Source organism: Pantherophis guttatus, chromosome 4 (genome assembly GCF_059756535.1).
Source record: "Pantherophis guttatus breed Tessera chromosome 4, ASM5975653v1, whole genome shotgun sequence".
In the NCBI taxonomy this organism is placed as follows: Eukaryota; Metazoa; Chordata; class Lepidosauria; order Squamata; family Colubridae; genus Pantherophis; species Pantherophis guttatus.
In genome coordinates this window covers 96276551-96289674 of record NC_142066.1, presented here as the reverse complement: position 1 = coordinate 96289674, position 13124 = coordinate 96276551, and the positions used below count along the sequence as shown (strand labels likewise).

Genomic DNA, 13124 nt, shown 5'->3' with positions numbered 1-13124 from the left:
TTGATGATAAAAGGGCAGTTATACGACTCAAATTTATAGGATTTCTAAGAACTACATGCTTCTAAAATCACTGGATTCATCTCTCCCTCCCTCTCTCTTCCTCTCTCTCTCTCTCTCTCTCTTCCCCCCTCCCTCCCTCCATCTCTCTTTCCCTCTCTCTCTTTCTCTCTCTCCCCCTCCCTCCCTCTGTCTCTCTCTCTCTCTTCTCTCCCTCCCCCCATCTCTCTCTTTCTCTCAGAACTGTTAATCTCCCTCACTGCCTGTGGACAGTATACAGATAAAATATCAAACATTGAAAACAGAATATAAAATTTACAAATTAAAAATGCAAAGATGTATTAAACATTAATATAAAAAATTAATTAAAAGATGGGAAAGTTTTCAATGCACTAGCCAGCCCCACAACTTCATGTTTCTATATGAGCCCCAAGACTCCTTTTCAGAAGGCTAGGAAAGTGGGGGACCCTCACTCTAGGGGGAAAATGTTCCACAGGATGGGGGCAATGGCAGAGAAAGCTTTTTTCCTGGGTCCACTGGTTGGAATTCTTTTATTGATAGTCTGCAGCATGTCTTCTCTGCCTGAATGGTTGGGCTGGGCTGGGCTGGGCTGTTGTAATAGGACGAAGATGTTTCCATAGGTCTCATGCCATGTAGGGCTTTAAAAGTCATAACCAACACCTTGAATTGGACACAGAAACAAGTCAGCAGACCCAGAAACAAATCAGCACCCAATGCAGCTTGCGCATTAAAGTGTTATATGAGCCATTAGGGTGTTACATATTCAAGTAATCATGTATGCAATAGTTCACATATCAGTGTAAATTACCGTATTTTTTGGAGTATAAGATGCACTTTTTCCCCCATAAAAGAGGGTGAAAATTTGGGTGAGTCTTATACATCAAATGTAGCCCCACCCACCCGCCACCCGCCTGGAAAATGGGGCGCGCGGAGGCGGCAATAGGCTATGGCAATCCCTGCAGCCTGAAATAGCTGATCTTCGGGAGGCCGATCCAACCGACAATCAGCTGCTTGTGCTAATAAGGCTGTGCTAAACTGGAATTGAAACGAGCTGTTTGCTGCAAAGAAGCAAATTGCTGGGAGGCAGAGGCAGATTTTTTTTTCTTGTTTTCCTCTCCAAAAAAGATACGTGTGTCTTATAGTCCGGAGCGTCTTATACTCCGAAAAATATGGTGAAAGGGAATATTGAGAATTAATTGGCAACTTAATGTGACTGTTGAACCAATATAGTTGTATTGTTGAAAGTAGTTTAATGATAGTTTGTTGCAGTGAAAAATATAGTGAATTAAAAACTGAACCTTAAAATATCTGGAGGGCACCAGCTTTGTAACATTAATATACAGATAATTACTCAAATACAGATCTCTCAAATACTAAGTTTTATTGATTTACCAGAAAATCTTCCATGTAGAAAAAGATGCTTGCCATGTAGAAAAAACAATAATGGGAAAGATAGAAAATTGCCTGATTTTCTAATTAGTTTCAGATTCAAATCTGCTGTGTTCTGTTTTTTCTAAATACAGTTTGCTGGAATGCCAGAACATGTGAAAATCTATTCTTCCAGCTGGCTGTACCTTCGGTTCTTCTCCAGCTGCCAATTTTAATTGAGACATTTACATGGAAAATTCAAGCTCTTGAAGCAGTGAATATAGAAATCAGGTCCTCCACCTTGAAACTCAAGCAACATATCCCAAACCGGGATCAAAGGTGCAATGGAAGTTATAGTTATATTATTAATGGCTCCAGTCCAGGAAGGTCATGGAGTCTTGGTTATTTTTGTCCTGTTGGAGACATTGAAAAAATCCAGATTAAAGATAATGTCACCATAACCCTTAAGACATTTGGCAAAAGATGGTTCAATGAGTCTAATGCTCAGAAAGGGGATCTGAAGCTGTTTTTTAAGCCAGTTCTACAAGGTAAGTTAATTTTCTTTTACAGATAATCTTTGAGTTATGACAGTTCACATAGTGACTGTTCAATGTCATAACACCCCCCCCCCAAGTACTATGACACAGTCCTGAAGTTACGAATGAAGCAGCACCATGTCAGTTGTTCACCCTTTACAAACGACCACAGTCTTACAAGGTAAGTTAGTTTTTTTTTACAGCTAATCCTCCAGTTATGACAATTCACTTAGCGAACATTCAACATTACGACATAACCCCCCTCCCCCAAGTACTTATGACACAGTCCCGAAATTACGAATGTAGCAGCACCACAGCAGTCGTTCACTCTTTACGACCGCAGAGGCACTGCAGCATTCATCCTGCCTATTCCCCCCCCCCCGCCCTCCCGTCGGGCAGGTCTCTACCAGCACTGAGCCTATGGAGATTCACCTTGCAAAGATCTAGTAAGCTGTCTCCTCTCCAGCCTTTCTGCCACGGTTTCTTTGCCTGCTCTAAAACAGGAGCAGTGAGAGCAAAGGGAGAACGGGACAAGTGCGCCCTGTTCAGCTTGCAATTTCCCTCTTAGGCTCAGGTCATCTTTGCAAAAAGCCCTCACCACTGAAAACGGAGCCCAGGGTGGACATGCCAGCCTCTCTTGGGGTCTGTTCTTGTCGGCAAAGGCTTTTTGCAAAGGCTTGCAGTAGCCTAGAGGGAGATTGTCTTTGCAAAAAGCCCTTGCTGCTGAAAACAGAGCCCAGGATGGATGTGCCTATCCTTGGGCTCTGTTCTTGCCAGCAAAGATTTTTTGCAAATACAATCAGAGCCTAAAAGGATGCTATCTCCCTCTAGGCTTTGACAAGCCTTTGGAAAACTTTACCAGCAAAAACAGGGCCCGGGAGGGCCCGGCGCATCCTTCATGGGCTCCATTGTTTGCGGGCAAGAGCATTTTGCAAAGACAATTGGAGCCTAGTGGGAGATAACAAGCTGACACACGCATCCCGCTCTCTCTCTGCTCTCACTACTCCGCTTTTGTGTCAGAGTTTGCAGCAATCCAACCAACACGCAAGTAAAGAATTCAGCAGGATTCATTTATATAAGAAACTTCTTTATATACAATATCATGCAGCAAAAGCCAGAATCAGAACTCAGAATCTAGAAGTACAGAATCAATAATTACAGAAGCATAGAAGTAATACTCACAGAAGTAAGATATAATACAGAGGCACTCATATATATACAGATCAGTGAACCTAAGCCACTCCCAGGCTCCAAGCCGTCTGGATCACCAAACAGTCCCCATTGGCTGGCCTGTTACCTTGTCTATACCAATTCATGAACTCACACGCTGACATTTTGGAGCACCAGAAATAGGCAAATCATGGCAGAGAGGAGACAGCTCACTAGATCTTGGCAAGTAAGATGGGGAGAAGAAATTGCGGGCAGTATGAGATATCTCAGTGGGTCAGGGCCTTGGATGGCCTGTTCCATCAGTCCCCCCCCCATGGCCTTCCTCACTCTGAGATACCTCGTGCAGTTAATGACCAGCACATTAGATTAGCGAATGCATGGGCAAAGGCAGGGAGTTTTCATGTTTACATGATTCACTCGGATGAATCCTTGGGTTACAAATGTAATTGGCAAGCAACATTACATTCGTACCTCAAGGGTTACCTATATTTCTTGCTTATATGCAATATATAAAGATTCTTGGATTTTATCATGCCTTTCTAAACTGAGAATCAAATGCAGTGCTCTTTTCTATAATTCGTTTTCTGTGTTATTACATTAAAATTAATTTAATGTTTAAGATATGATAACTGGGTTCTATCACAATGTGGAATACTTAATTAACTTGGAATAACATACGATAAATGGAAGCAAAAGAAAATGTCATATAGATGGATAACAGTTCCAGGCTATGTCCAGCTATCCTGTTGGGAGTGTAACACATTAGGAGCCATTAAAGGAGCCATTAAAAAAGCAGGACTCAAATGCAATCTTGCCTAAATACTTAAAGCCTATCTAACTCATCTTTAATTCTAGCTTGCAATATGTTTTTTTTTTTAATTTTAAAAATTTATAAACTTTATTAAAACACATATAAAACACATATAAAAAACACATTTACAAAACATACAGCGTATAAGTAAATTTTCTTCTTAAAGCAATATTTTGTAGTGGTTCTTCAATTAATACAGTTGTGATTTTCCCCTTATGTTTAGCCTAGTAATTTTTCCCATTCCCTTTTCTCCCCCCTCCTCTTCTTTTTCCCCTCCCCTTGGGATTTCTTAACAATCTTGATATTTGAATTATACTTTTGTTTTGAAACTCCTGTTCATGTTTACTTGCCCATAGGAAATTATTAATATATCTATCTTTATTCTATTTTTCTTGCACCTATATATCTTTATTAGCGGCGTTATAGGTAACCATTTGTCCCATATTTTATAATACTCTGTCTCTTCTTTTTCCTTAATCTCTTTTGTTAGTCTATCCATTTCAGCACACTGTGCGATTTTATCTGTTAACTCTTCTTCCGTTGGGATTTTTTCTTGTTTCCAGTTCTTTGCGTATGTTATTCGAGTTGCCGTTAGAATATGTATTATCAGGTATTTTATATCGTTAGGATATGTTTTTGTGAAGATTCCTAGCAGGAAAGTTTCTGGTTTCATCTCTATTTGTAATTTTGTTATTTGTTCCAACCATTTCTTGATGTTAGACCAAAACTTCTTTGCTGCCGGGCACGTACACCATAGATGGTAAAAAGTACCCTGCAATTTTTTTGTATTTCCAGCATAATAAACTATTCTTTGAATGAATTTTTGCCAATCTTGTGGGCGACATATGCCACCTATAAAACATCTTCAGCTGGTTCTCCTTGTATGCCACCGCTAGTGTTAATTTTGTATTCATTTGCCATAATTCCTCCCACTTCTCCAAATCTATTGTATATTTAAAATTTTGCATCCATTTAATCATTGTATCTTTTACTGTTTCCTCCTCCATCTTATATCGCAATAGAAAATTATAGATTTTACTAATTAATTTCTCTTGTGAGTCTAATATAATTTTATCTAGTTCTTGTTTCTCTCTGTGGATTTCATATGTTTTTATGTGTTCCTTGTGTTTGGATTGGATCTGTGTGAAAATCCACCAATCGATTTCTCTATTTAACTCTAGTTCCAATTGTTGTTTGGTTTCAGCTTCCCTTGATAATCAATTAAGTCTTTATATCTAATTATGTTTTTGGGTTCTGTTAAATTTGGGTGCCTTACCGCTTCTGATGGTGATAGCCAATTCGGATTTTTTAATTTTTAGCCAAATTAGTAGTAGTGTATTCCTAATTGTATGTCTTTTAAAATAGGTATGTGTTTTATATCTTTCATCCCATAAAAAGGAATGCCATCCCATTTGCAGTTCATGGCCTTCAATTGTTAATATCCTGCTGTTTTTTAATTCCATCCATTGATAGTAGAGTTCCCAATCTGGGAGTGCTGTTCCTCCTCTGTCTTTCGTGTCTTGAAGTAGTTTAAGTTTAATTCGTGGTCGCTTTCCTTGCCATATAAATTTGGAGATTATCTTATTCAATGTTTCAAAAAACTTTTTCTCTAATTTTATTGGAGCGACCTGGAATAGATATAATAATTTTGGTAGAATGTTCATTTTAATAGTGGAGATTCTTCCCATTAATGAGATCTGTAGGTTTCTCCAGTTATCCAAATTTTTTTTTATCTGTACCATTAATTTGTCGTAATTGTTTTCCTTTATTGATGAGCTTCTTGGTGACAGCCAGATCCCTAAATACTTTATTTTCTTCATTATTTGAATTTGTGTGCTATTCTCCAATTCCTTTTCTTGATTTTTCGTGAGGTTTTTTTGCTATTAGTTTCGATTTATTTCTGTTTATTTTTAGCCCAGCCACCTCTCCGAATTCTTCTATTTTCTTGAACAGTTTTGGTGTTACTTCTAATGGTTCCTCTGCTATTATAAATACAAGGTCATCGGCAAAAGCCTGAACTTTGTATTCTTCTCGTCTTATTTTTAATCCTTGAATTTCTTGGTCTTCCCTAATTTTTTTTAACAAGATTTCCAGTGTTAAAATATACAATAATGGAGACAGTGGGCAGCCTTGTCTAACCCCTTTTGTAATATCAAATTGGTCTGTTATGTCATCATTTAGAATTACTCTTGCTGTTTGTTTTGTGTAAATTTCTCCAATGATTTTTTCAAATTTTATTCCAAATTGCATATTCTTTAATTGCGCCTTTAAGAATTTGCAGTTTAAATTATCAAATGCTTTTTGGGCATCAAGGAAAACCAGCAAAGCTTGTTTTTCCGGATGTGCTTCATAGTATTCAAGTGCATTTATTATTGTTCTTGATTTGACGGCCCGGCAGAAATCCATTTTGCTCCAAATGGATATAATTATTCAATACTTTTTTGGTTCTTTCCGCTATAATTGCTGCGAACACTTTATAATCTGTGTTCAATAAAGATATTGGTCTATAATTTTGAATTAATTTATGATCCGTGTCCTCTTTGGGTATGATTGTGATTATTGCCTCCGTCCAAGATAATGGGATTTTTGTCTTCTCCAGAGCCTCATTATATACCTCTAGTATAGTTTCTCCTATTGTTTCTTGTACAGTTTTATATAGCTCCACTGGTAGCCCGTCTGGCCCCGGTGTTTTGTTGTTTTTTTGTTTTTTCAGTGGGAATTCTAGTTCCATCTTAGTTATTGGCCCATTTAATATTTCTCTTTGTTCATCTGTAATTATTGGCATATCCGATCCTTTTATATATTGTTTTATCTTTTCTTCCTCTACTTCTTCTTGTTTATATAAATTTGCATAAAATGTCCTAATGATTTCTTTTTTCACCTCCCTGCTATATTGAATATCTCCTTTTTCATCTCTAAGTTGGTGTATCATTCTTTTATCTTTATCTTTTTTCAATACGCCAACCATCTGCCTGTTTTATTCGCAAACTCAAAATAATTCTGTTTGGCCATTTTTATTTTCTGTGCTAATTCATTTTGATTTATCAAATTTATGTTATGTTTAACTTTTTTCCATTCCTCTTTTATTTTTTTATTATCAGGATACTGTTGAAGTTTCTGTTCTATATTCTTTAATTCTTCATATAATTTATCTATCTTCTGTTTCCTTTCTTTATTTTTCTTTCCTAAGAAAGCAATAGTCAAGCCCCTTATATATGCTTTTGCCATATCCCACCTGTTCTATAAGGAAGTATCCTCTTTTTTGTTTGTTTTTAAAAATAAATCTAATTCCTTTTCTAACATATGTTTGAATTCCTTTTGTTTACATATCCTTTGATTCATTGTCCACCTCCTAAACCTTTTTTTCCCCTTCCAGATTATAAGGATTGGGTTATGATCTGCCCATTGATTTACTTCTATTTCTATTTTTTCTACCCCATTCCTAATATTTGCAGTCATCCAGGATTCTGGACCAGGATTGGTGAGGGTGGGAATAAAAAGTGAACTGGTTCTCATCTTCGTGTGTTTCCCTCCAAACATCTCTCAAATTAATTTCCATGGTCATATCAAAAAATTATTTTGGGAGTATTTCCTTCTTTCTCTTATTCTTTTTGCTACTTTTATAATCTTTTTTCACATCTACTATTGCATTGTAGTCTCCAATTAGACAGATCTCTTCATATTCTAATTCTACTATTTTTTTATGTATTCCTTTAAAATATTCTTGTTGGTTTTGGTTAGGGACATATATTGCTACTAATAATATTTTCTTACTTTCTAGTACTAACTCAACCATCACCGTTCTATCTTCCTCGTCTGCATATAATAGTTTCAAATCTATTCTTTCTTTTATGTAAACTGCTACTCCTCTTTTCTTCTTTTGAATCTGGGATGTATATAATTTTCCTAATTTTGGGTTTTCTAGTATTTTTTGGTACCCTTTTTTGATGTGTGTTTCTTGAAGGCATATCACATCTACTCCTAACTTTCGTAATTTTGTAAATGTTTGAGATCTTTTCTTTGGTGCATTTAGTCAGTTTATATTTACAGAAAAAAGTTTCATTGCCTCTTCCATTGTCTAATGTAATTGTTTTTTAGTATGTCTTGTTTCCATCCAAGATTTTGTTCTTGCCCCCTCTCTTTCCTCTCTTTCTTTCTCTTGATTTTTCCTCACTTCTTTCTCTTGCACCACTTCTATTTGCTCTTCTTCCTGGCTTCTAATTTCTGTTTCTTCTTTACTTTCCTGCTCTTACTCCTGGTCAAAGTGCACATTATAAAATTCCCTCACTTTTTCTACTGTGTCTATTTTGTATTTTTTATCTTCCCAGGTGACCAAGATCCCTTCCGGAGTTAACTATCTAAAGATTATTTTATATCTGTTCAGTTGCGTTGTTAGAAATTGGTACTGTTGACGTTGATTTCTGATTCTTCGGGGGATTTGTTTTAGGACTATAATTTCTTTTCCTTTGTATGTCAACGTCCCTTCTCTAGATTTCCTATATACCTCCTCTCTAATTGATCGTTTGGAAAAATCTGATGTGTACTTCTCTTGCCAGGTGATGTCTTCTTATATAGTTTGCATGTACGCAATATATTTCATCTAATTGTCCTTTTATTTCTAGTTTGTCTTTTTGTATTATTTCTTACACTATCTCCGCCATTTTTTCTCCCAAGTCTTCATGTTTTTCTTCTGTTATATTTTGAAAACGGAGAAAATATGAAACTTTCTCCATCTCAAGCATTGTTATTGAGTCGGACATCTCCTCATTTAATTGAAGGGCTTTTTGCTCCATTGCCTCTACCTTTGTTTCTACTTGATCTATTTTTGTTTCTGCTTTTCTAATTCTTTGTTCGTTTTCTATTATTGATTGTTGAATATCTCCGATTTTGTCATTCATATTTTTAATATCCTCTCTAACTTCTCCAATTTCATTTTTAATCTCTGCATTAAATATTCTCATTTCTTCATGATTTTCTGCTATTTTTTCTTGAGTCTTTAACAGTGTTTCCTGGATCATTGAAAACATGCTTTGCATGGCAGTTAGTGTCAATTCCGGTTTCTCTTTCTCTTTCTCCTTTTCTTTTCCTACCATGCTATCTAACGTTTTTTGTTGTAGTGGTGATGCCACCATTGCTGTGGTATTTACAGCTGGTTTTTTCCCTGTTTTCATTATGGTAGTTATAGTTGACACTTAATGCTCGTACAAAACTTTCCCACACTAACATATAATTCTTAATCACCAATTTCCCTTATAATGTTACCACACTTTGATACACTTCTATTGATTACTAATCACTTAATATTACTTAGTTATTATTTTACAAGTTTTCAGTTCTTATTTACAGTATTTTCAATCAGCCTAGGTTATAATTCATTCACCTTCCCCTTTTTCAAATTTTATAAATTCACAATGCATATATATTTCAGAGTTACGGTATTATTTCTGTTCCTTCCCCCCCTTTATTTTCCATTACCTTAATAATTAATATATAAAAATACAATTAATCAAATATAGAAATAAAGGAAAATGTTTTTTTTTCTTTTTTCTTAATGGTACTTAACGTTTCTTCTCCGATCTCATCAGTGGCTGTAAATGTTACTATTTCCTGTAGTCCATTCGTATCAGATTTCCTTCCCCTCAAGTCTCTTTTTCTCTCTCTGCAATCACTGATAACGCCGCTCCATTTTAAAGTCCCACAGGGACTTCAAAAATCTTTTAAGTTCCTTTTAGCCTCGCTGTTTTTAAGTTAAAATGTTTATCTCCTTCTCCGGCTCCGGCTCCCTCCTTCTCCACCACCGTCTCTGGGGTCCTGGGATTATCAGTCTTCCGATCTTGCCTAGTCACTCCACGGGTCTCTTCTTTCTCATGCTATTGTTGTTGATTTTTTTTACATTTTATTGCGCTTCTGTTTTAGTTCGCCACCGTTAGTTAATCCCCTAGTTTTGCGCCCACCTCAGTCCGTGCTTCTCCTTTTCTTCTCTTCCATCTGGGGTTTCTTTACACAACCACACAAAACTGCAGTCCCTTTTAGCTTCACTCTAGGCGGCCGCCATCGCTCCTATCTGCCCTGAGGCCAACTTTCTCTCCACCAGTTTAAAGAGGTTCATCCGATATCCCCTCCGATGCTAGCGTAGTGCCCAGGGGCATCAAGATTTCCTCTTTTATTTCCCGGTCTCTACGGGATCGGGAGTGCTCTTAAAGAGCTTCTAATAGAGAGTTTGAGGTTCCAGAAACAGCAGCCCCATTTCCTCACCCCTGCACGATGTCGTCACCGCCAGAAGTCTCAGCTTGCAACATGTTTTAATATTGGTTTTGGGGGGTAATGGTTTTTTTGTTTCTGTATGTATATTGTTGTTCTCCTGGGGAGCTTGGAGCAGAATATAGTACCTCTCTACAACAACCTACTGTTAGCCTGAGCAGTCTACCAATCTTCCAAGACATTCATTTCTTTAGTTCCCCAAATTCTCAGCTATGAATGTTTTGGAAGATTTCCTATTTGTTAAAACTGGAAATTAAATTTAAAACAATAAGCTAAAGGAAAAACATGTATGTTATCCAATAACTTTAACACAACAGATACCAATTCAAAGAGCATTTTGGTATATTACAATTATCCAATAATGTTTGAACAGTGATATATTTAATTATTTTTTAAAAAATTATGTTGCAAGCTTCCCAGAGTAGGTATATCAGAGAGTTAGATGACACTGAAATTTAATAAATAAATAAAAATATTGATAGTATTTGGATGGGTTGGAGAGAGAAACTATATTTATCATGAGAGAAAACATTTCAATTAGGCCCCACTCAGTAACAGTGCCCCAGCTGGAGGAATTACAACATGAACTATTTTCATAAGAAACACCCAAACATTCTTTGCACAAGAGTCAGGTGATTCTAGGAAGATAATAGATTGTGGGTTTTTTGTTTTGTTTTTTTATCTGTTCTTATAAAAGTGATACTTTAAGACTACTCCATTGGAAATTCATAATTTATTAAATTGAAATCATCATCATCCAGAAAGGATTAATGGTAGCCCTTTTGAGGGAGATTACTATTTGATTAGAGAAAGGAAAGCAAAAGTTTTCTAGCTGTGCAAACTTCTATTCCATAAAGCAAATTTTAATAGAATTAGTAAACTGGCATAAAATAGAGAAGGGCACTGAAAAAGAAGCAAGTCCTTGACTACTACCAGTATGATCCTGATGACCTATATTGGCAATAAAATACCACAGAGAATAGATCAATCATCACAGAAGCCATTACAAAACATAAGGCGCTCAGGTAAGTTTGCAGATGAGAAGGTATAAGACAAGTAGCATGTACCGTATGATGTGATCAGTAGCTGCCATGGAGTTCTAATCAATCATTCTCTGAATAATTTATGGCACCTATAGATTTGAGCTCATTATTGATACCGTAAGACAGCTACTGTCATTTTTAAGCAACTGTGTTGTTTCAGATTATGTTATTAGAATAAAGAATAAAATGTTTTTTTCCTTCCCTGCCTCTACAGAAGATTGCATTTTCACCCTTAGTCCGGATCGAAAGACCAAAGTTTATGTACAGACTCCTAACTGGCTGGAAGGCCTTCTTCCTTTTATGTCAGTGTATTGGAATATCAGTGTCCTGCCAAAGCAAGTTGCACGGCTGACATTCTTAAATGAAAGGATGGGCATAACATGTGAAAAGAGTAGGGCTTTTATCTACATTAAAGAACAGAGTGCAAAAGCCTTAGAAACTGTGTGCCGTGATGATAATGTACTCCCGAGGACTTTGAATTTGAGACAGCATTTTTGGATTAATATCACTAATTGTAAACCATCTGCCAAGCAACAACTGAGTTTGCAATTCTTAGTGACATTTCAAAAAAATTCAGGTAAGTTATACTCACATTGTTACATAACCAAGTTCTCTATGAATTTCATACAAAGAAAGAACTATTCTGCATGAATGAATCTTTTGAACCTACTAGCCCAGGGAACTAGACCCCCCATAGCCCATGGTTTAATTTTGGGTACAAAAACAGATCTAAAATGTGGCACGAATCAATATGATGTCTCTTATTTTGTGCATCGTTCTTCTTAACATGGATATTTCTTCAGCATAATGTAAATGTAAAATTGCAGCAATCAAAATGCTGTTGAGCATGGAAGTTCACAAATGAGGAAGATATCAGGTAACCACTCCCAACCTCCTGAGAAGAGTATCTTTGAAAAGAGACAGTAATAATGCATGACTTTTTTTTCTGCTATATAATTTCTTATGACTCCTCTCCTGTTTATTTGTTTTTTCCTTCTGTCTTTCTTTAACTTCTTCACCATCGCTCCCTTTCATCTTACCACCCAGCTATTAACTACTGGAGAAACATTATGTATCTCCGCAGTCGGTGAATTGTTCATGAATTTCAAATTGATTTTTGTTTCCCTCTTTCTATTTCTCTATAAACAGGCATGTAATCAACAATATTTTAAATTTGGCTTTTAGTAAATTGTCAATATGTTTAATTAGTCTTGAGGGTGTTTTATTCAAGACATGGAAGATGACACTGGAGGGGAAGAATCTGTGTAACTCCTCTCTTTCCAAGTCTCTGATCTTCTGCATGAGAAGTCTTTGAGTAGTTTTGGAAGGAACAAAATCCTTTCCCTCTTACTTTGAACCATCCTGAATGTCTCTTTCCCTTTATCTTTTCACAGATTTGACCGTCATAATTGGTGTGGTGGCTGGTGGGATGGCAGTTCTAGCTATTACTGGGCTCCTCATCTGCTATGTTAAGAAAAAAAGAAAAAGGTATGTTCATTTTGTTCCGGTAACAAACAAGTTTCTTTCTATTGTCAGATTAGTGGGCCTTAGGCAAACAATGCATTAGTGGTATTTCCCCTCTGAAATTTCTTTGAAAGAGGGGTTTCATCTGTGGCAGTAATATCATCTCTCTTTTAGAGGCTCTGTCTGTTGGAATGAAAGACAGATACTTCCCATTGCAGGAAGAATACTTCACAATATTCTCAGAAATAGCTGTTTTGGGAGCTAAGTGGAAAATTGCCTAGGAAGAAGCAAGTAGAAAAGACTCTTCCGGCTCTAGTTTTTCCCCTGTCACCTTTACTCTCCCTCCAATCCCAGGTCGATGAGCTTCATGGGGAATAAACACAAAATTCTGCTAAGGTTTTTCCTTGCCATTAATTGCATGGCAATTTGACATCAATGGGAAGGCTAAGGGAA

At 36.6% G+C, this 13124-nt stretch overlaps 1 protein-coding gene across 2 annotated transcripts in view; it reads left to right on the top strand.

Moving 5' to 3' along the window:
• Positions 1-13124, top strand: part of CDCP1 (CUB domain containing protein 1) — a 128912-nt gene that overhangs the window by 105618 nt on the left and 10170 nt on the right. For both annotated transcript variants that reach the window (XM_060685945.2, XM_060685946.2), the window contains 3 exons: positions 1542-1934; positions 11422-11784; positions 12602-12695. In XM_060685945.2, coding sequence (XP_060541928.1) covers positions 1542-1934; positions 11422-11784; positions 12602-12695 — 850 coding nt within the window. The remainder of the gene's footprint in view (positions 1-1541; positions 1935-11421; positions 11785-12601; positions 12696-13124) is intronic.